At 39.1% G+C, this 24,453-nt stretch overlaps 1 protein-coding gene across 3 annotated transcripts in view; it reads right to left on the bottom strand.

Annotated features, from left to right (window-relative positions):
- The window catches only part of Reln (reelin), a 457,868-nt gene that overhangs the window by 150,656 nt on the left and 282,759 nt on the right, over nucleotides 1-24,453 (bottom strand). For all 3 annotated transcript variants that reach the window (XM_028890934.2, XM_037203573.1, XM_028890933.2), the window contains exons 11-13: nucleotides 21,514-21,659; nucleotides 7,001-7,152; nucleotides 255-367 (exon numbers count right to left, since the gene is read on the bottom strand). In XM_028890934.2, the coding sequence (XP_028746767.1) occupies nucleotides 255-367; nucleotides 7,001-7,152; nucleotides 21,514-21,659 (411 nt within the window). The remainder of the gene's footprint in view (nucleotides 1-254; nucleotides 368-7,000; nucleotides 7,153-21,513; nucleotides 21,660-24,453) is intronic.

Below are 24,453 nucleotides of genomic sequence, written 5' to 3' on the forward strand. Positions count from 1 at the left end.
TGTCAGTCAGAGGTTTGGGTTTTGCGTTATTGTTTCTGTGTTTTGTTCTTCCTGACAAATTCTGAGTTTTCATTTGTATCAGAAATAAAAATGAATGTTAAAATTCTCAAGTCACTTTAAAAAAAAAATCTAGTAATTTCCTGGGGTGGCAAGCAAAGAGACGAGTCCTCTGTGCCCAGCATGTTCTTTATGGATGTGGCTTCAACCTGAAAGTTATGAGGAGGCTCATCTGGCACAACGGTCCTCATCTGTACCTTATAGGAGGAATAGGAAAGGGTATCCAGTGTGAAGTGCTCTTTTCTTCCTTCAATCTTTGCATATAAAATAATGTCATTTTCATGAGAATCTCCAGGGTCACAGACTCCTCCTGCATGAAAAAAAAATTTAGGGTTAGAACCAATTTGCATCCCAAATATCAAACACAGTGTTATAAATCAGAGCAAGAAACAATTAAAGTATTATATGTCACTTAAGGATACTTTTACACAAAGACAATGGGACCCAAGGAGTTAATTGATGGAGGTAGCTCAGAGAGCCATGTTCCAGATCAAAGACTTGACATGGAAAGGCCAATATTACTCTTTGTTTAATGGAATTACTCAAATAACAGTGTGTGTTGAGTAGTACTACATGGCTATGATTCAACCCAATTAAGATTTGCGCGCGCGTGTGTGTGTGTGTGTGTGTGTGTGTGCGCGCGCGCGCGCGCGCGCGCGCTCATGCACGTGTGCCCTTTTGGTGTGTGGGAACGTATGTGTAGGTGTTGCTGTTCTTATGTGTGCAGGCCAGAGGACAACCTCATGTGTCACCTTCTGCTGGTCTTTCACTGAGCTGGCTGGCTTGCAGGTCTCGAGGCTCTGTCAGTCTCTTAATTCCACAGTGCTGGGGTTACATGCATGAGTCATCATACCTGGGCTTGCCATCTCCCCAGTCCCTGGAGAACCTGCTCATCATGACCTTTAAATGGCTGCCATTACCACACTGTTTTATTATTGTGGCTCTATAATACATCTTGAAATTCGGAATGCTAATCGTCCCAGCATTGTTCTTTTTGCTCAAGATTGTACTGGCTATGAGGTCTATTTTGTGGTTCCAAACAAATTCTAGGATTTTTTTTCTATTTCTCTGAAGAATGCTCTGGGCATTTTGATTGGGATTGCATTGAATCTCTAAATGGCTTTTGATAGAATGATAGTTTTGTAATATTAATTCTACCAACACATGAGCATGGAAGTCTTTTCACTTTCTAATGTCTTCCTCAACCTCTTCTTCACAGATTTAAAGTTTCCATTGCAGAGGTCTTTCACCTCCTTGGTAACATTTATTCTACGACTTACTGTCCTTGAGGCTACTGTGAGTGTGTCCACGATCTTTTTCTCAGTGTGTTTGTGGTTGGTGTACAGAAAATCAACTGATTTTGTAAGTTGATTTTGTACCCTGTCTCTTTCCTGAAATTGTTGATTGTTTATGGTTTTCTGGTAGAAATTTGGGGGCATTTATGTATAATATCATATTATCTGTAAATAGAAATAATTTGGCCTCTTCCTTCCCCATTTGTACCCTGATTTCCTTCTCTCCCCTTTAGCTGCAGCCGGTGCTTTGAGTGCTGCCCTGAAGCACAGCGGGGATGCTGGACAGCACTGTCCTGGTCCGGATTTTAATGAAGACTTTCTCCATTCGGGAAGATGCTGATGTGGGTCTGTCATACATGGCCTTTATTATGCTGTGGTATGTTTTCTCTAGTCCTACTCTCTAGGACTCTTATCATGAAATCATGTTCCATTTTGTCAAGGGCCTTTTCTTTATTTTTGAGATGATTAAGTGATTTTTGCCTTTAAGTCCATTTATATGAAAATAAGTTTGGTGACTCCCTGTATCAAATGTTTCTGAAATGGTGTTATGAAGATGTTTCAATGATCATGGATGGTATTTTAGCAGATATATTTGTATTCTAAGTATGTATATTTGTTAACTTTTACATTTATATTTTTTGTGCTTCATTTGATTAGTGAAAGGTATATGGTATAGTTTGCTCTCTATCACTCTACTTTATGGTCACACAAAGTGATATACCATTAGAATGGAAAGGTGGGTGAGAGGCTCCTGATGATAGCATAGTCTGAGTACATGTTCTGTCTTTTCTCCTCTATTATACATTATTAATAATCCTTGGTCTTTCTGGCTTCTATCAACTGTCTGCCTCATCTGGTTTTAAAAGCAGATATGGGGAACTAGAAGCTCCATACACTGCCATTCATAACAGCATAGCCACATAAGAGTAAAGGCATGCAGAAGCATTTCTGAAATTCATCACATTAGCCATTACATTTTCATAGCCTGTTAATGAGAACTGTGACTGGCCCATAGGCCTTTTCTGAGTCTCCAAGTCACACTTTTGGGGCCCTTAAGGAAATTCGTTATCTGAATCTACAAATATCAGCAGTTCACTATAGTTACCCCATTAAGGCCACATGCAGAGCCCATCCCAATGAGGAAGCTGTATCATTTATGAAACATTGTTCTTTCATCTAAGAGCAACCATTTTCAATATCCCAAACAAACACCTTAACAGGCACGTTTGGCTTTAGAAGTGATCTATTAGAATTGTACTGTACAAATCCTGTCTCCTAAGTTCATTCTATAAGGTATTTGACACATTTGAGCAACATTGGTAGAAGCAACAAGAAGCTGGTTTGCTCATTGAGAAGTTAGTGTCTATAAGACAAACAGCAGAGGACTGGAAGGTTCTACGAATGAGCTTGCTGCTGGAGTACGCAGCTAAGCCAGGGAAGAGGAAGTTTAGCATACGCCCTTGTCCTTCTGCTGGGTCCCTAGAGTAGTTCTGGGCATATGGGATTCCAGTGAGTTATCGATGGTGCTGTAGGAAATCTGTGTCCACATTGGCCGAACAGTTTTAGGGAGTGTTATATTCTATATATTCTAGCTTTAGACACTGAAGTTACACTTCAGCTACTAGTGAAGAAAGAAATTTGTCTGGTAACTAATTTTCTTCCCAATTTGTAACTTTTTAGTTCCATAGAGTATTGAGGTTACTATCTGAACTGGTTTTGTCTTTAACTAGACAACTAGAGTATGAATAAGAGCAATAATACCTACTCTTAATTCAGTATTTACTACATGTTATATATCAGGAAAAATTAAATACAATATTATGTGTTTCCAATTCATAACAACAGTTTTGAAGGATTAAGTACACTTATCACTTTGCTGATGGGACCGAGTCCGGGAGAGGTTCTACAATAGCCTCCATGTAAATCTGCATCTGATGCCATTCTGTTTGACTTCAACCCTGCATTAACATCACACAGGGAAACTGTGGATGCTCGTATTTGTAAAGCCTTAGAATTTGGCATGCTACATACAATGTGCCTTTTAAAATTATCACACAATTAATATATACTGAGTTATGTAATCTGAACTGATAGGGAAGGTATATATAGTGATAATGTGGACATCCAACAGATGTTTATTATAGGCCAACAACCTATAGATAATATTATGATTTTGATACTGGTATCATTTATTTTAGCATTTCATTATGTCAGTGTAATAAAGCAGTTATTAAAGTTATTGTAAATGCTGGTGCCTGAGGAAAAGATCCATACGAAAACAAAATTCTCCTTTAGAAAAACATTTTTTTCTATTAACCATTGGATACACATTTAAAAATAACCAAGAAGGAACTGAAAATGTAAAAAGTCACATTGTATGATTTTAGTGTACCACATCCAAAGGCACAAGCCCAAATGACCAATTCTCTGCAACTTCATTAACTGTTCCCAGCATCTTCTCTGCTCTTTTAAGGATGGTAGTGAATAGCAGCTGCTGTTCTAAGAAGAAACACATGTGGGATGCTCACAGAGAACAGAATGGAAAAGGAAATCTGAGAGGAGTCAAGATGTTAAGATGATGACAGAGTCTATCTGAGAGAACCCTCTGAGGGCAATCTGTCAGTCCCGTGAAGTTCAGTGACAGTAACTCCTCCAGGAAGAAATGAAATCTTGCTTAGCTTATGAAGCTTTGATGCGTGGTAGAAAGAAGGGCTCAGGAGGCATCCTGTAGAGCAATTAAAGTACAGAAAGATTTTAATAAAAGCTGGATGGATGGTCAGTTTCAGAATACCCAAACGGTGCTTTAAATAGCTTTATAGACACTGTGTGAGGAAACTGATTTTGCTGGATTTTACTATTTTCAGGGTACTAAACTAGGAGGGGAAATATATCTTGACTTCAGTTTATTATTTAATGAGAAAAAAACAAGACAAATATACAGTAGTTAGTGTGCATTACCGAGAGTCAAGCATGACATGAAATTACTAATATTCATCAGATACTTCGCTTTTAAAACAGTTATTATACTTGTATGTGAATGCATGGAGGAGTGTGTGTGCACGTGTGTGTGTGCACGTGTGTGTGTGCACGTGTGTGCGTGTGTGCGTGTGTGTGTGTGTGTGTGTGTGTGTGTGTGTGTGTGTGTATGCACACACATTCATGTTTCCATGACCAAAAATCAATCTTGGGCATCTTTGTCTATTGCTCTTAACCTTATTTTTTGAGGCAGGGTCTCTGGCTAAAGCTGGAACTTGCCAATTATCTGGACTGGCTGCTCAGCAATCCCTAGAGATCCTTCATCTCTGTCAACAGTGCTGGATTATGCGAGCTCACTGCTGCCCTTGGCTTTTTATGATCCAAACTCAAATTCTCATGCTTTTAAGGCAAGCACTTGACCCTCTGAGCGAACCCATTGTTTTATTTTACCATTAATTCTTCTAGTTAGTCTTTTACTATGCCTAATGTATAGCTTACTTGTCAGACTTCATCATAGGCATGTATGTATAGAAGAAAACAGCATATAGAAAAGGCACTTTAGGACCTGTGGTTTCACACATCCACAGAGATCACAGCATATGGGAAGACTCCTCATAAGAAGGATAATTAGCCCTAACTGTATTGTGGTGATATACTGTAGTAAAAAATCCAAAAGAAAAAGACAGTGTGAACTAAAAGATCTGAGAACAAACTAAATATGCAATAAACATTTTTAGAGAAACAATAAAAAGATAGTAAAAATGAATGGTATTTACTAGGTTATTTTGTCTTGTTCACTGAAGTTCAGCTCTAAACCACTGTACTGGATACTAATCCTCAATAATGTTTGCTGAATAAGTGAACAGATAAATAAGGGAAAGGGGGGTTTAACTGAATTCTGAAAGTTGTACAAGTTTTACATAAGTGATAGTCATTAAAACTGATATGAACCAAGGATTGAACACATCATAAATTGCTTGAGAGGAAATGAGATCTAGAACTGATAAAAACTAGCCATTCATTTTCCAGAGCACACACCAAGTGAGAGGTTACTTATAAACTCATCCTAAGTCCCCTCTCACATTGCTTTTGTTTTCTTCCCAGCTACTACATTTGGAGAATCTTTTTACGGGTCTAGCTTTCTCCTCTCCATCTCCGACTCACCCTACTGTCTCCTATCCTGCCCTGCTTTATCTTTTCCTGAAAACCAGCTTCTCTTGAGTCTGCTTCCTCAAGATCTTGACTCCAGTTTTGCTTATCTCTGATGAAATTCTTGCAGGCGTGGCCCTGTTTCAGTGACATGAACCTTCCTAATTAATTCTAGCATGATGGCGTTCTTGTCTCTACATGGGCGTGCCCTCCCCAAAGCCACCATGGCTTCTCAGCCTTTAGCCTGGTTGATGTCCCCCTCCATGGCATTTTCCATACAGCAGATCCCCTGTAATCCCATGGGAGCCCCCCCCCCCCGCCTCCTTTCTCCTCTCTATGCTCTTCTACAGTCTCTAGTTCCTTCTCCCTCCACTGGGAAAAATTTCCTTGTTTTTCATGTCTTGGACTATTAGTAGCTCTGGGGAAATTAGCTCAACATTCAAAGTTTAGCCCAAAGCCCATTTCCTTTATTCAGTGCTCATTCGTGGAGAAGGAGTATGAGTGATTTCAAATGTGCTCGAAACTATGGACAGAATTTCTATCTTTGTGGTATTCTAGAAATCCCAGACTTAACATGGCTAATACAAATTCTTCTGCATACCTGCCTCCTTTAAAACCAGGTGCCACAAATTTCAAGCCCCTAATTAACCTATGCTTATTTTTCCAACTTTATTTATTTGTTCTACCTATAACCTATAATGAGCATGTTTTATGAATACTTTCTATGTGTTTTTCAACTTATTGGAAATTAGAGAATATTATAAAACATGATGGAGTACTATACACCATTTCCTCCTCTGCTTCCCAGAACAGCAGTGTTGGGTAATAACAAGATGCTCCTGTAAATGAATGGCTCTCCTTGATGAGTGGTGAGGTCTCTGGCTGTGGACAAAGGACCACTTTGTTCTTTGCTCCCTTACCATTGTCTCTTTTAAAAAATGAATCTTTATTTTCGAGATTGTAATTAAGACATTTCTTCCTTCCAACTCCTTCCTCCAAACCTTCCCACATACCCCTCTCCACTCTCCTTCAAATTCATGGTCTCTTTTTTCACTAATTGTTATTTCATGCACCATGTCGCTGAGACTAAGGAAGGGAGGTGAGAGGAAGGCATGGCATCTTGTCCTTAGTCATGGTATGTCAAGAATGCCTTTCTTTACAAGATGGCACCAACAAGATGGGTTGATTTACTATTGAAATTCTAATTTCAAATACATTTTATCAGGAGGGTAAAGATAGACAAACAAACTAGATTGGCATATTAATTATTTATTACAACTTTGTTTACTAATATTTTCTAGAAATTACTTTTAATAAAGTGAGAGACAGTTGGAATATTATTTAAAGGAAATGAAGTCTAGATATTTAAATGCACAAACTATTTTAAAGTAAGTACTGAGGCAGGGGTGGGTACCACAGATCTTTATTTTGTCATGAGAGCTCAGATTCCACGAATTTTCATGATATATGATAAATAACAAGCAATATTATTTCTGTAGGAAAAAGCACTGGTCTGTACCTACCCATAACGAAATAGAACCTCAGGTTCCCATAACCGGTTGTATCCATGTAGGGAGTACATAGCTTCCTCTCTCCATCTTTGAGAAACACCAGTGATAGACCCGATTCTATGGTTCCACATTCTGTACCAACAACAGCTCCTAAGATGTCCCATCTAAATAAAAAAAGAAGAAGAAGAATCATTAAGAGTGGTAACACCAAATCCAACTTCATATAGAATTTTTTTATTCAGTGATGGATAAATCTGTGTAAAGATATGGCACTGCAGATTCTGGGCAATGCATAAACCTGAAACCCATACTGTTCAGTTACACTTCTACTTATCAACTTTAGTCAACAGTGTTTACTTTTGCCTCTTCTGTGACTACAGCCATATTCTAGTACAAGAAAGTATTTATTCTTTTTTAACGGTTTGAAGATATCATATATGGATATAATGCATAATGATCAAATCCACCCTCTTCCTTCTACTCCAATTGACCCCCCATCTCCCACAGAATGTCTTTATTCTTAAAATTCTTACTTTTAAGTTATAGAACCAAATTAACACTGAGGCAAGAGTCAACCAGGGAAGACAGTTCACCCTTGAACTGTATCACAAACGCTTGTATGGTGTCTCTTGCTGTGGGATGTTTGTACAATGTAAATATGTGTTGCTCTCATTGGTTGATAAAGAACGGTGTTTGGCCAATGGCGAGGCAGAATAAGGTTAGGCGGGACATTCTAACTGGAGAGAGGAGAAGAAAGGAGAGCGGCACAGACTCTGTGAGCTGCTACCAGGAGAAGTAAATTGTACAAGTAGCGGTGAGTCACAAAGCTACGTGGCAATGCATAGATTAATAGAAATCGGCTGAGTTAAGTTGTAAGAGCTAGCTAGCAAGAAGCCTGAGCCATTAGGCCATACAGTTTTTAAGTAATATAAGTCTCTGTGTGTTAACTTGGGTCCAAGTGGCTGTGGAACCAGGCGGGAAACAGGAAAACTTCTGATTACAGTCTGTATATTAAGAATATATTATATATGTATTATATGTAAGTATTACATATGTGTATTTGAATGAAAAGCCATATGTGCCTGGAAAAGTCCAGTGAGTTTTCCGTAAGGAGCTGAGGTATACACTAGGTCTTGCCAAGCAGGTTCTTGGAGTGCAGAAGAGCATTAATACAGTTGACTTCTATTGAGTGCCAACTAATGTGCTAGACCCTTTCTAGGGACTTCACACACTAACCTAATATCATCTTCACAGAACTCTGTAAAACAGTAAAGACATCCTGATTTTAAATGGAAACTAAAATATACAGATGTTAAGGACAGCCAACAAAAGATAGGCACTATATTCAGTACATGTAATTGGACCCTAGAGTTTATTTCTTTCTTTAGCAATAGATTGGATTAGGAGTTGATCAATCCTAAGAGTATAGGCTGAGAACTGGGTATAACCCTGACACTATCAACAGTACAGATATCACCAGGTCTTCATAAGGGTGTGTGCTATGAAGAGTAGACAATGCATTTGAATAACTCATTGGAATAGAGGAACAGAAGTTCAGATACTATTCCATAAACACCCAGGGTAATTTTTTTCAAATATGAAAATGTGTTTATGTCTCTGCTTTTTTTTTTTTCAATGGCTTCCTATGGCTGTCTAGACAAACTTCAAACTCCTTAATGCAGAATATGTGGTCATGATTGGTCTGACCCAAGAACACATTTCTGACCTTATCTCTATGGATGTTACATGTTTCTTCCTGTCTTGTGCCAAATGCCCTGGCTATATAACAGGAATTTAAAGTTGCTACAATCACTTCTGTCAGGCCTCCATGCCTTTACTATCTGATGAACAGTCTTTCCCTAACATGTCCTCTACATAGCATTTCCTAGACTCACTTATTTTGTCTACATAGCTTCCCATAGACAGCCTTACCACATCTCATATTTGATCTTTTGTGATATCATGTACATTTTGTTTATATGTTCCTCTTCATCCCTGACACGCTAACTCCTAGGCAGCTGCCTTACTTCTATGTTCTTATATCTAGTTCAGGGCCAATGTCCAGCAGAAGCTCAGTAATGATGGAGACATTAAAGAATTCAGTATCGAAAGAGTGTATGAAGCATAACCCAGTGCTTACTTGGACCATCTTCACTTTCCTTGCCTTTGATAGCCTTGCCTTGCCCCATCATGTGAGACAATTTATACTCCCTTTGGTCTCTCCTAACCCTGGCCTCCCTCATTCCTATCTTCAGATTGGCGATCTGTCCCTTCATTCACAAACTCCCTATGTCTATCTTAAAGCCTGAAACTACAATGACTAATTTGAGAACCATATTTAAGTTTGAAGACTCGGGGTTTAGTTTTCTGCCAAAAGATCATCACTTTAGACCCACCCCTGCATGACCACCTGGGCATTAGCTTCTCCATCAACCTGGCTCTGGATGAAGGCTTCAATGTCTTCAAGATTTATAGGATTAAATGAGTGGGTCAAGATAGCATTTGCACATCTTTGCTTCCAAACATCTCTTCCCTGATCTTCTCCTCCTTGCAAGTCTGTCTGAGGAGTGCCTAAAGCAGAAACCTCACAATATATTTCCAGCTATAATAGAAGCCAAGAGACTTTTTAGGACAATGACCAAAAACTTATGATAGACATTTAGGCCATTTACATTTTTCTGGTTATTACTAGAGATACTGTGTGGAAGGTCCTGTATTAAATGTTCACACACATGGACAGACCTCCCCTAGCAGCCATCCTTTAGTAATGTCTATGAGAGACATGGGGTCTAATCCTACATGGTACACATGGCAATTGTGCATTGGTATTTGCTTTTTTGCACGTGCAGTGGCATAACTTTTGTGCACCTTAAGATAACCGAGAAAACAGCAACTCTGATAATTGTCTGTGTTCTGAGCTTCCACAAAACTTTCAGCTGAGAAAAAATGTGAGAGAAGGTGTGTGTGTGTGTGTGTGTGTGTGTGTGTGTGTGTGTGTGTGTGTGTGTAAGTAGAATGGATAATACTTCACCAATCTTCAAACTAGTTGGATAAAGTTATGTTGCTATCAGGAAGATGTAAGATTTCTGTTTCTAAACAAGCTTGTGCCATCTTTGGGTTTTGTTAAGCCTTTAAATTTTAGCCTGGTAGATGGGAGGGAGATTTTTATCTAACTTTTGCATGTCCATGACTACTAATGAGTTTGGACATCCTATCATGTTTATGATTGGCCAGCTGAAGTTATGTTCTCGAAGTTGTTCCTCTCCTCTGTCTATTTTCCATTACAGTCTCACTCTTCTCTCACTTCCTTGTGATCTGAAATATTTAGTTTTTTCTAGACTGTAATTTTTCTTGGATATATATATATATATATATATATATATATATATATATATATAATTTTTATTTTGTTTATGTAATTTTGCTTATTAAAAGTTTTAATAGACAGGGCTGGGGAGATGGTTCAAAGGATAAAGCAACTGGAACATAAGCATGAAAACCAGAGTTCAGATGCAGGAGGACCACTACCCACAAAATCATGAGGACCAGAGTTCAGATGCAGGAGGACCCACTACCCACATAATCATGAGGACCAGAGTTCAGATGCAGGAGGACCAGTACCCACATAATCATGAGGACCAGAGTTCAGATGCAGAGGACCACTACCCACATAATCATGAGGACCAGAGTTCAGAGGCAGGAGGACCACTACCCACATAATCATGAGGACCAGAGTTCAGAGGCAGGAGGACCACTACCCACATAATCATGAGGACCAGAGTTCAGATGCAGGAGGACCACTACCCACATAATCATGAGGACCAGAGTTCAGAGGCAGGAGGACCACTACCCACATAATCATGAGGACCAGAGTTCAGAGGCAGGAGGACCACTACCCACATAATCATGAGGACTAGAGTTCAGATGCAGGAGGACCACTACCCACATAATCATGAGGACCAGAGTTCAGATGCAGAGGACCACTACCCACATAATCATGAGGACCAGAGTTCAGATGCAGAGGACCACTACCCACATAATCATGAGGACCAGAGTTCAGATGCAGAGGACCACTACCCACATAATCATGAGGACCAGAGTTCAGAGGCAGGAGGACCACTACTCACATAATCATGAGGACCAGAGTTCAGAGGCAGGAGGACCACTACCCACAAAATCTTGAGGACCAGAGTTCAGATGCAGGAGGACCACTACCCACATAATCATGAGGACCAGAGTTCAGATGCAGAGGACCACTACCCACATAATCATGAGGACCAGAGTTCAGATGCAGGAGGACCACTACCCACATAATCATGAGGACCAGAGTTCAGATGCAGAGGACCACTACCCACATAATCATGAGGACCAGAGTTCAGATGCAGAGGACCACTACCCACATAATCATGAGGACCAGAGTTCAGATGCAGGAGGACCACTACCCACATAAAAGCTTGGAGGTGTGGATGCCCATCTGTATGTAGTGCTTGGGAGGTACAGAGAGGGGCTCCCAAGGGCAAGCTGGCTAGATGAATTTGCTAACTGGAGATCTTTAGGTTTAGTAAGAAATTCTGATCCAGCAAATAAAGTGGAGAGCAACCTGAGGTCAGCCTCTGGCTTCCACACATATGTGTTATACACGTGTCCCCACACATAAGCATAAACACAGACCACATACATATGCTCATATAAAAAAGTTTTAATAGCAGAATTCATCTTTTATCTCAGTTGTATCTTCTGTTCTATTTAATAAATCCTTGCCCTGAGGTTATAGTGGTATTCCCTTATACTTTCTTTTTAAAGTTTAAAATTATACTTTTCACATTTACATAAATTTAATTTATTTGAAATCGATTTTAAGGTGAGGAATAAAGTTGAGATCCAACTTTACTTTTCATATATAGATAACAAGCTATTCTAGCACCATTAACAATTCTGTTCCAAAATGACTAAAATATCACTTAGTCACATAATACTCTACTCTACATGTGAGTTTCATTGGGTTCTGGTGCTATTAGTCCAAATGTCTATCTCTGTCAAAACTAAACTGATTATATTATTAAAAGGAGACAGTTTTGTAAATCAAAAAGCAAAGCTTACTAGTTGTTGAGTACTAACTGCTTATCCTAAGGTATGACATGTTCCCTTCTAGGAAATTATGATTATCTACCATAATTTCTCCTACCAACACTTAAGAGATGTTGAAAACCATCTCTAAGCAACGTGCTTAAGCAGCAACCTCATCTCTCCACAGAGGGACATCAATTTCATTAAATTTTATAAAGTAAACAAACTGCTGGAAATACATAGAATGATAGCTGTTTCAGATAAAATGTTGATGCATCCTAGTTAAAAAGAACATGATAACTTAATTCCTTTTGCAAAGTTCCTCAAGTATAATTGACTGTTTCACTGTTTCCAAAGCAAAGACTACTCAGAGAAATGATTTTCACTAACATCAAACAAACATAGTATACAACCACAGAACCACAAACTGGCAACAGACTTTGAAAGTAATATTTGAATTATTAAAAAGTGTATTACATCACTTGGCAAAGGACACATGCTTGAAATCCCAGAACTTGGGAGTCTAAGGTAGGATGACTATGAGTGTGAGGTCAGCCTGGGCTATATAGTGAATTCTAAGCCAGCCCTGGCTATATAGTGAGACTTGTATTAAAAAAAATCAAACTACAATAAAAAATTATGTATAATTATACATGTAACTTTATAGACTTTATGGCTTATTTTATGGAAGCTTAATCTCTTAAATTTGTGGATGATTTTAAATATTCATTGAGTTATTTAGATACTCATTTCTCTAGTACTTATTTTTGGCCTTTTATTATTCACATAATAACTTGTCAAAAATTTGAGAAGTAGGGTATACATGTTAAGCAGTTTGCTTCAGGCTAACTGCCTAGTTCTCAGTTTGTGGCCATCTCTATAGTTATACTTCCAACTGTGCCAGGATGAGTCATGTAACTCTTCGGGCTTATTTATTGATCAGTTGTGTGCACATGCATGTCATGGCACATGTGTGGAGGTCAAAAGATAGCTATCATGTGAGCTCTCTGGTGATCAAACTCAGGTGGTCAGCCTGGGCAGCAAATGATGCTGAGCCATCTTTCTGGCCCCATTCTATTTTATAACAGACTTATATCTTAGGAACCACCCCTCCCTCTCTCTGCATGTGTTAGAAAGTTATGTCAACCTTTCAAGGAGCACAAGTAACTTTTTGAAATAGCTCTTCATAATAATGATTCACTTGTAAACTAACCAGGAGCCGCTTGTGATGTATACATGAAGACTCCACACTGGCTCATTGGTCTTTTACTTGCTCCATTTATCCCAATTAAACCACTCAGCCTGCTGATCCACATAGCGAGTTTAAATTATAAATGATGCAGAAGACAACTCTTTAAATACACTGTCTGCTTTAGAGTAGTTTTAAGTGAAAAGTTGAATTGAAAAAGATGGAATTGTCTTAGACTAAAAGACTCTTCTATTAATGTAAGAGATGTGTTCAGTAGCTACTTTTCCTTAGCTATTTGTTGTAAATTAATTACTTTTCTAGAATAATCTACATGAGTTATTTTCACAATGTTAACCACAGACAATAATTCAGACTATATGTGTACTTTCAATTTTTATTTTAAACTCAATCTTTCCCAATTTACCATAAATTAGTTTTTATTTTTCTTACTAAAACAGTTAGTTGTAAGATAACTAAAGTGAAATCAATCTCTTTTGGTAGTCAAATATTTATAATCAAATGGCACAAACAATTCAGCCTATTTTGAACAGAAAGATGAAAGCAATGTGCTTTTCTCAAGTTTTACAAATTAGACCTTTTATAAAAGTCTTGTTGCTTTGAATAAATTAGCCTGCATTTATTAAAAATTCAGTAGGAGCCTGTTAGAGCATACGTTCATTCTTTCATGAATTTGTATAAACCAGCTCAAAGATGTTCAGAGGCAAAGTGCTCATGGTGGAATATAGTGCTACCAAGGCCTTCTGGGAGAAAGTGTGAGCTCGCTGGACTCAGGCTCCAGCGGTGTGGTCCCCAAACTGCGGTCATTTCCAGTTAAAAAGTGACACAGTCCTGATTTTTTTCTTACTGTAATAATTGCATGAAATGAAATTATAACCCAATCTGTGAGCCCAGCAGTGGCTACCCGAGGAGTTGTACAGTCTTAGCAGTTTCTTGGATGGTATGGCAAGTTCCCTCAACAGGAGTATTGATCCTCTGTGCTTTAAATGGCTCTCCCTGAAGAACTGCAGTTCTGTTCCCTGTGAACTGCAGCTGAAGGAGCGTCTGCCTAGGGACGAGCTCTCTACAACACACCACTTTATATTTACCCCTTTATGACTAATTATAAAAATAAAAAGCCCTATCTTATTTATTATAAATACATTTGAATCTATTATTTATTACGGATAGTCAGAGGTGATGCTGAGGGAAGGAAAAAAGTTTCAAATCAATACAATGCCTAAGGCAACTTTGTTCTTCAGAAATACTAAGGTCACAATAATATTTAATTTATAGCTTTAAAACAAGACTATCTTTTGTGTCACAAAGACACGTAGTCTAATGAGCAAAAACAATCTAAAGAGGTTTCTTAGCAGGAAGGCTAGTGGCCTTATCAGCTGATTTAGGATGCTTTGTTAGGATTAACTGTCTTTTAATCAGCTCATACCTCGGTAATTTCCAGAACGATACAGTCTCTGAGGGAAGCTTGCCAACTGAAATCACACAATACACACAGATGTACAAGTGCTCATATGTATCTGAATCTCTAATTTTCCTTTTCCATTTTAGGGATTTATCATCCATAAACACTTAAATAAATACAAGAATGTTTGTTACAGCATTCCTTGTCTATCAGCAGGGGGTTTGGTTAAATAAATTGGTAGATAATCTTTTTGAAATGATTAATATAGTTACTGACTAAAAGGTTCTTTTTAATGTATCAATATGTTGTTTTAAAATTTGAGTTGAGATGTAACAGGGAGAACATGATTCACACAGTGCCTTTTAGTTTATGAGGGGAACAGCCGCTGATGAGCGCTGCCAAGGTTTAACAGTGCGGAGCGGGAATCCACATGAGGGGGCTTTGGATTTTGATTTCATATGTTTTCTTTAGCAAACAGACTTTTCAGAGGAAACCAAAGGAAAAGTTTACCATGTCAGCCAGTTGTTCCTCCACCAATACTGGCATACAGGGCACTAAAGGAATGGAACATTTCATGTTATGTGTGAAAACTTGTTTTATTACATTCTTCAGGATGAGTTAAAGCACCTACAGATTAGAAACGTTAGGTGTGTGCTTGGACACAGAACAAAGGCTGGCTGAGTCTGTATTTACCAAATTTATATGTTTTCTAAACCTCATATGAATTTTCTGAGATTGAAAAAGTTCATTTCATTGGTAAGGCTCCTATTTGGGATCTAGTCTCTGATATTTAATAAGGGATGTGGCACTGGTGGAGACCCTTCCACATTAATTTATATTCATGAGGTTTATCTCCAGCAGGGGTCCTCTGAAGTCTAGCAAGGTGTGTACTGAGGCTTCAATGAGTCTTCCCATCTTCACTGCATTTATGGATTTCCCCTCTATCATTACATCATAGGAGAAGGTAAGTGGTGAGCCCTAGATGAAGGTTTCGCAGCATGCCCTGCATTTCAAAGATTCTCCTCTTCAACTGCTTCCCCATGTTTTACTCACATTCAATTTTGTTTCTGGTTTTTATTACATGCATCATGTTTAAGCATACATGACCAGAATAGCACTAATTTGGAATGCTAGTTTCACAATGGTTAGAAGACACAGAGTTTTCTACAACAATAACATGGCCTAGACTGGAGTCTGCTTAGAGAAAAGCATACACTAACTCAGACATTCCAGAGTCTCAGTAAATTAGCTTCATTTTCTCCTGTAAACATAACACCATTTTGTTTGTTTTGTTTTAAAATAGGATAAATGCAGTTCAAAAGGTTTTTTAAAACTATAATGAATGTTTTATTCTTTTTTTACTACAATCATCAGAGTAACAATCATGGTTGTTATGGTATATAACACATTATTACTAAAACCACTACAAATGAAGAGATATTTAGCAGAAAAAATCTGTGTTTTATTTTTCTGTAGGTCTTCTGCACTGCCTTAGAATTTATGTGAAGAACAGTTTTAGTGTACATTTTAGACATTTTAAAATTACTGTTTCTTAATTTTTAATATAAAACCATTCTATTATTAAGAAAGCAGTATTAGGATGTAGACCAAAGGAAAGGTAAGGTGGGAAGCAATGCCCTTAAGCAGCTTGTAACTGATTGTCCAGTGCTCTCTGAGCATCTTATATGACTTCTAAACAAATCCAGCTATCATCTAAATTAATTAATTTTTACATTTATGTGTGTGTGTGTGTGTGTGTGTGTGTGTGTGTGTGTGATGCATATGTGTGTGGGTCAGAGGACAGCCTGTGTGGAGGGCCTTCCACTGTGTGTTCTGGGGGTGGAACTCCTGTGACTGAGCATATCATGAATGTTCTTTATTTGCTGAGCCATCTCATCAGGCTATTAAGTATTTTTTTCTCAGTGACATATTTTACTTGTATATTTTGAGAAAGACTTAATTTATTGGTCTATTTACTTTGTGTTTCTTTCATATTTAATTAAATAATACAAATATAATTTTTGAGCATCATTTTGGCAATATCATATTACTGACAGTAAGCATGGGTGAATAACAGCTAATTTTTACCATGTTCGAGCATTTATGTGTCATGTATCACGACTTCTCTTGGTTGATTATCATAACTGGGTGGTACGATGACTGCTGATGATACCACCCACTGGTTGCAGGGCACAGAGAAACCAAACAGACCAACACTCTACCAGCTGGCTCCCTTTCATAGCGCTGGGATAGCGATGCTCTAAGCCAGCGCTCAACCCCGTGTGCCACACCACCAGCCTACCACACAGAGTGGCAACACTGTGCTAAAGCCTGCTGCATATGAAGGACTATGCCTGGCACTGTAAACATGGTTAAAATCCATGGCTAGGGAATTCATAGGCCTGGGGCCGGGGAGACTACTACTGTTTTGTTCAATAGCCATGTTGTCAAACTGTATTCGAAGTGTTAATGTTTTCAGGTTAAAAATACCATTTCAGTATATATGACATATTACTCCCATGTGTGTGCATGCTCCTGTGTTCACATGTACACACATGCACCTGTGTGTGCACATGTGTATATGTAGGTTGGATCAAACTTGAGTGCTGTTCCTCAGGAGCCATCCATTTTGTTTTCAGGAGACTGGGTCTTTCACTGACCTGGAGCTTGCTGACTGGGTGAGGGTAACTGGTCAGCAAGGTCCAGGGATTCTCTTATCTCCAACCCTTCCCCCCAACACTGGGATCACAAGTGCATGGCACCATGCCTGGCTTTTTAACGTGGACACTGGGGATCAGCCTTCAGCATTCACTCATGTTTGGCAAGAACTCTATCAAGTGAGCCACTTCCCCAACCTCTACATTCCTTCATCTTGTGTGTGATGCAAAGACTCAAGATTAAAATACCCAGTTTAGTAATTTGTCCTTGAACATATATTGTCCTTAGACATATATTTATAATTGGGAGATATCTAGTAATTTCTAGGGGCCATGAGCCACAGTTGGGAATCACTGAACTACATCATTTTTTGAAACTGCTTTCTGTACTTTGTCAGTGTGAAAACGCCAGGTAGGGCACCACAGGTGAGGATCACCATGGAGCTGCCCAGTAGGTAAAGGTACCAGGAGTGAGGATTACCATGGAGCTGCCCAGTAGGTAAGGCACTATGGGTGAGGATCACCATGGAGCTGTGTGGTAGGTAAGGCACCATGGGTGAGGATCACCATGGAGCTGTGTGGTAGGTAAGGCACCATGGGTGAGGATCACCGTGGAGCTGTGTGGTAGGTAAGGCACCATGGGTGAGGATCACCATGGAGCTGTGTGGTAGGTGAGGCACTATGGATGAGGATTACCATGGACATTCACTGCTCTGAAGCTCATTTCCAGATGTCCACTTTCATTGTTCCTTCCTGGAAACAGGAGCTTGCATTTGAAGTCATTCAATAGTCCCTACAGCAGTGACTCAGAGCCCCACCCTAACCCAGTACCCATACCAGGAGCAAAGCTGAAATGCCATATATGGTGTCTTACTCAATGAGCATTTTGGACCATAGTAGCCTCCTTCTCTCACCTCTCAGATCCTAGGTTCATGCCCATCCCCACAGCCTCTCTCCCCCAAGTCTTCCAAAATTTCTGGCCTACCTAGTGAGATACCTTCTTGTTTTATCATTCATCAGAGATTCATTTTCTCATTTTCTGTAATTTTCAAGGACTTAGAGTAAGGATTTGGGACAGGTGGTGAAGATGGAGCGTGCTATATTGATTAAAATTTTAATAGTCATTAATTTGCAGATTCTGCTGTGTCATGGACATACTGGTGACAAAATATGTCTTCAAAAGATAATTAAATAGTACAAACATACAAGACTACAAGGCATATATAAAAATTACATTTTGTAACAATGTGTCATTCTACCAAGCTCTTTCCCACCTACAGACAGTCTTAGCTAGGTGAGACACTGTAGCTGTTAATTAAATGATGTGTCTGTAAGGTTAAGGTAAAGTTCAGAAAGACACACATAAATTATCAGTGTATCTATTGGAGCATCTCCCCCCTGAAGTAACAGATGTGTCTTCTTTAGAAACAAACAAACAAACAAACAAAACTAAAGCTTTAACATTCTCCTAAAAGAAAATGCCCATCAGTGCTGGGACAGACCAGTGACGTGCAAGCACATGCTCACAGCCTTGTGATAGGAGATCAAATGCTCAGATTCTAATAGTAGGAAAACATGAGAAACTGGAGAAATGGTTTCCAAAAGCACTGCCACAGTGACTGGCATTTTCTTTCCACCCTGGCCATGTGTACAAAAATAACTATAATATACTATTTATTAGGATAGTATATTCTTTTACTCTCTAATTCTTATGGAAGGAAAACAGGTAAAACGTATGAATGTATATCTCTATTAATATTTAATTAGGATTTTTTTCCAAGTTCTCAGAATACAATCCATTCAACTGGTCACTCTGTGAATGGAGGACTTACCATCTGCCTGCTACCTCTAGAAGGTGACCGTCTAATGGCAAATTGTGTTTCTGGATGGCAGTGGTTTACCGGAAGACTGAGACAAACAAGCAATAAACTTGCAGACAAGCGACATAACCTAATGCTTTTCTCTGTCACTTCTCACGCTACATATAAATGCTCCACACATCAATTTGACTTTGTTAAAAGTTTTTCTCCCCTGAAGCTCTGATAAAAATAATTATATCAGCATTCTTTGATAGACCAATAAAACCACATCTGGCAAGTTCATTAAACCAGAATTTTCACTCCAGATATAGAAAAGCCTGGGTTCTCTTCTCATGATCCTTTCACACTTCAAAACTTAATGTCGGCCGGGCGGTGGTGGCGCACGCCTTTAATCCCAGCACTCGGGAGGCAGAGGCAGGCAGATCTTTGTGGGTTCAAGGCCAGCCTGGTCTACAGAGAGAGATCCAGGAAAGGCACAAAGCTGCACAGAGAAACCCTGTCTCAGAAAAAAAAAAAAAAAAAAAAAAAAAAAAAAAAAAAAGCGCCGGGCGGTGGTGGCGCACGCCTTTAATCCCAGCACTCGGGAGGCAGAGGCAGGCGGATCTCTGTGAGTTCGAGGCCAGCCTGGGCTACCAAGTGAGCTCCAGGAAAGGCGCAAAGCTACACAGAGAAACCCTGTCTCGAAAAACCAAAAAAAAAAAAAAAAAAAAAAAAACCTTAATGTCAACCTCATAAGTCTCCTTTTAGCCTTTTTGTTTGTGATGATGATGTTTTGGTTTTAGCCAAAAACTCTTACAACATTAGTATTTTTATTAGACTGAAATGCTTGATCTGTAATCATGTATATATATCTCAGCTTTGTTTCTGGATTATTACATGTTCTAATGTAGGTTTGGTATCTTTTGATATAAAGTCAATTTCTGTTCTATTATTTTTCATTTATTTCCGTTGCTGCAATTAAAATATCTTGACCAAAAGCAACTTAGGGGAAAGAAAGTTTATCTGGTTTACAACTCTAGGTTACAGACCGCCATTAAAGGGAGTTAAGGCAGAACTCAAACAGCTCGTCATATTACTCCACAGTTAAGAGCAGGGCAAATAAGTGCACGCAAGCCTCCTTGTTTCCATACAGCTAGCTTGCTCAGCTCTTAGGACCTTGGCCTGGAATGCTGCTACCCACAACTAGGCAAAGATTTTCTCTATCAATCAACAATCAAGATGATCCCCCACCCCCCCACAGACATGCCCATGGGTCAATCTGCTATAGATAACCAGCTCCTCACACAGTTAACATGAAAGGAAAGTCCAGGTGGGAAATCTCTAGAACATCTTTCCTATGAATACCCTTTGCCTCTCTGACTCTGGACTTTCGTCAGTTGAGCTTTTTATCTTAAGATGGGATCTTGCTACAAAGCCTAGGCTGGCTTTGAACTCAGGATCCTTCTTCCCCAGCCTCCTGATGACTTTGAACTCAAAGTTTGTCTCCCTGTTGGGCCTCTCTGCATGTGCATGTGTGTGGGTGTGGGTGTGAGTGAACAGGGGTATGGATGTGCCATGGTCACACACAGAGGTCAGAGGACAAGCTCGGGCATCAGGCCTCACCTATCTTGTTTAAGACGGCCTCTGCTGTTTCCTCTCCACTGGCCAGACAAGCTCCCAGGGCTTTCCCATTCTCTCACAAACGCCCTGGGTGCAGATGCTCACTCTACATGGGTGGCTCAGGTCCTCACACTTTCATGACAAACATTTTCATTTACTGAGCTATATCCCCAGAAAAACTGGAACTTCTGAGAGCATCACTCACCTAGTAAGTGATCTTAGGCAGGAAGGTCCCAGAATAAGGCAGATCAGACAAAACATCAAGAAAACACCGACTGCCAAACACCCTCAGTGCTTCTGGCTGCCCATCCTTGAACCCCAGTCCCAAATACCTCTTTTATGTGTCTTCCAAAGATAAATTATATTCCCCAAGTAGCTTTTTTATGGGTCAAAGCCACATTTCAATGAAAATCAGGTAGTAGTATCTGTAAGTCTCAGTCGCCAGGAGGAAAACTGAAAAATCTCAATACAATTGTGGTGGAAATACTTTGATTTCTAATATTGAAAATTTTTTTCTCCAAGTAAAAGCTAAATAATATGAGCTATATATGAAGTCATGAGGTATTTGCAATCACAACTTTTTAAGTATGCATAAAAGTACCTTGTTACTTAATAGAGACTCAGGATAAGTGTCCCCCTTTTGGCTTGTCTGTGATAAAAATCATCAGTGCTGATTTCAGCATGCTTTTGCTATTTGACGATATGCATTTAAAACGTGTCTACTGGAGTTAAGGTAGGTGGTATACACAGCATGGGAGATAACAATTACTCACCCTGTGGGCTGGCTCTCAAATTCTTCTGACCACTGCTCTTGAATATCCTCTGTAGAAAGATCTACATCCCGGGTGGTGGCAAAATTGAACTCGCTGCCTTCATTTCCATGGAAATAAATGGAGTTCCCATCTGACTGACAGCTATGCTGTAGATAAAAAAAGAGAGCATGGGGTGGCTGTTGAATTGGTTTTGTATCTGTTTTACTTATGTATAATTAGAGTTTTCAGGAAAGTCATTACATTATTCCCTCTACGATGGACTCGCAAATCAAAAGGGCTTGTTACCTCCTTTTCGCCTTGCTTAATTCAATTATAATCTCTTTCTAACTTATTAAGTCATCACACAAAAGGAGTCATGAGGGCATTTGAGCTTTGCCATTTCAGCCTTTAGTATGAGACAAGAATATTTTAATTGGAATAATATCCCATCTTTACCACAGCCCTTGTTGTGAGAATTAAGTCTGATAATGACTTGTCATGTATTTTCAATTCTGTGGTTATAGGCTAAATCACAGTGACCTTTTCAATATTCCATATAGTTCTAACTTGCCATTCAAGGCTTTCGCAATTTGTCTGTAAGTGGAATATGAGTAGAATAGCCAGCTAATGAAAGCATGGGATACTGAAAAGGTCACAGTCATCCCTGACAGGTCATATATTCTTAGCCATATTTTCAGTAAAAGTTTCTGACCAGAACTGAGAAGTGCACGTTTCCAGTGAGTGGCTTGGAAACCACAAACTCTGTTACTCTTTGACAAAACACTTGTGAAAGGAAAAATAATTTCTTGTGATTTATTTTTCAGCATATGTTTTTCAGCTTGATGTAAATGGTCAAAGACAAGATGAAAATCTAGAGCTAAGTAAACTGAATGCCTCCTTCTCAAAATTAGAAGCTTTTATTATGGCTTTTTGGTAATAAATCATAAAGGGAAATGCTAACATGTTTAAGGGCAAACATTCATTTAATCTTTAATACTCTTAAAATGAGGTAGAGATGAAGAAAAACAACTGGACAAAAATACCCATTATGCCAATGGCTCTACAGAGCAGGGACATTTCACCAGGTCTCAACACAGCAACTGGCATGTAGGCATTCAAAACATGTTAAACAGCTCATTGTATGAAAGAAGTAATGCCATGGCGATGATTTTTTATTTTAAAATTATTTCATTTGTGTGTGCGTATATGTGATGCATGTGTATGTGTGTGTGTGTGTGATGTATGTGCATATATGTGTGTGTGTGTGTGTGTGTGTGATGTATGTGCATATATGTGTGTGTGTGTGTGTGTGTGATGTGTATGTATGTGTATTCACATAAATCACTAGAGATGTAATTATTGATAGAATAGTTGCTGGCCACATGTGAAGAATTTTGTTCAATTATCAGCACAACCAACCAACAACAACAACAAAAATAATCGTAGTTTAGTTGAGAAATATTAAATATCAGATATAGGACTCAATGGTAGGCAGCATATTAGTGTATAAAAGTGTATAAGAGCTGGTCATAATCACCTCTAGGGGTACCCAGACAAGCAGACTTTACAGATGAGCAGACCTTCATCTGCTTTAAAGGACAGATAGAGATCTATGTTGGGTGACAAATATATACATCAAAACAAAGCTGTAATCCCCACTTTACTATACCAGCATAATTCTGAGCTGTATTCTAAATATGAGTCCTTAGACCCACAGACAAATGTAGCTCTCATCCCTCGTCAGAGAAGCTTCTCTTTGCAGTAGACAGAGACCATCACAGAAAACCACAGCTGATCAAAATGCAGAGAACAAGCCATCATGTGGTGCCAGCCCCAGCTGATCCATCTACAACACAACTCTTGCACCTAAGGCACAGGGAGCATCTTCAAAGGGTTGGAAAGATTGTAAGAGCCAGAACAGGATGTCTGTTGTGAGACCCATGGAGTCTCAACAGCACAGGTGTATAACCAAGACCTGAATAAGGACAATGCCAACAGTCAAGTTATTGGAAGGGGAAAAAAATCACACAAGACCCAAAGTCTGGACAAAGAACTACCAGCAACCAAGGAATGCTGAGAGTGGAGAAAGTTAGTCTTCTGTAGGTAAGAGCCGCAGTTGGTTATTGAACACCAAGTGGTCAGCCTGAAATCACCTACATATGAACAATATAACAATATAAGATGGACTGAGCCTACTATAAATATTTATATATTTAGGTGTGCATGTGTAAAATAACAGAGAAAAAGAGGTCATGAAATCTTGGGCAAGGTAGAGGGTATTGCATGGGAAGGATTGGAGGGAAAAAAGGTAAATAATTTAATTATATTTTATTTTTAAAAAATAAAAAAACCAAAACCAACCAACCAACCAAAAAGCTACAAAGATGTTATGTTAGCCCAGTCTGACAATTAGACGGGAGCCTGGCTACCAAGGTCATAGACAGCTACACCAGGAACTCTGACACATTGCTTTCTCAGTGGTCTTCTAGAAACTGAACTGGTTAGAGCTGGTAAAACCAACAGGGGTGGAATAGATTTGCTACTGAAGTGGAATAGTAAATGGTTTTCAGAAGTTCAAGAGAGCAGCAGCACATGATCCTTAGGGAGCCGTCCACAGCAGAAGACACACGCATGTCTTCTGGGCCCTGCCATCATTTTAGCTAATACTTCCACATGGCAAGCACTGACTGCTTGGGACTCTTGTTACATGCAATGGATGTTAAACTGAACTCACTTTATACAATCACTAGCATGGACATATCAATCAAAAGGTAGAACTTAGTTCAAATGACAGTAAATGGAAATTGTCAAATGAAGATAAATTTTAAAGATTTCCCCACCATGCCCACCTGAAAGAGAACCAATGCTAACAAGCACAGCAAAGGTTATTTCCCCAAAATCACCCACTGAGTCCCAGGTGTGGGCCTTCATGACTTTCTTCACGGTCAGAACCCCAATCCA

Source organism: Peromyscus leucopus, chromosome 3 (genome assembly GCF_004664715.2).
Source record: "Peromyscus leucopus breed LL Stock chromosome 3, UCI_PerLeu_2.1, whole genome shotgun sequence".
Taxonomy (NCBI): Eukaryota; Metazoa; Chordata; class Mammalia; order Rodentia; family Cricetidae; genus Peromyscus; species Peromyscus leucopus.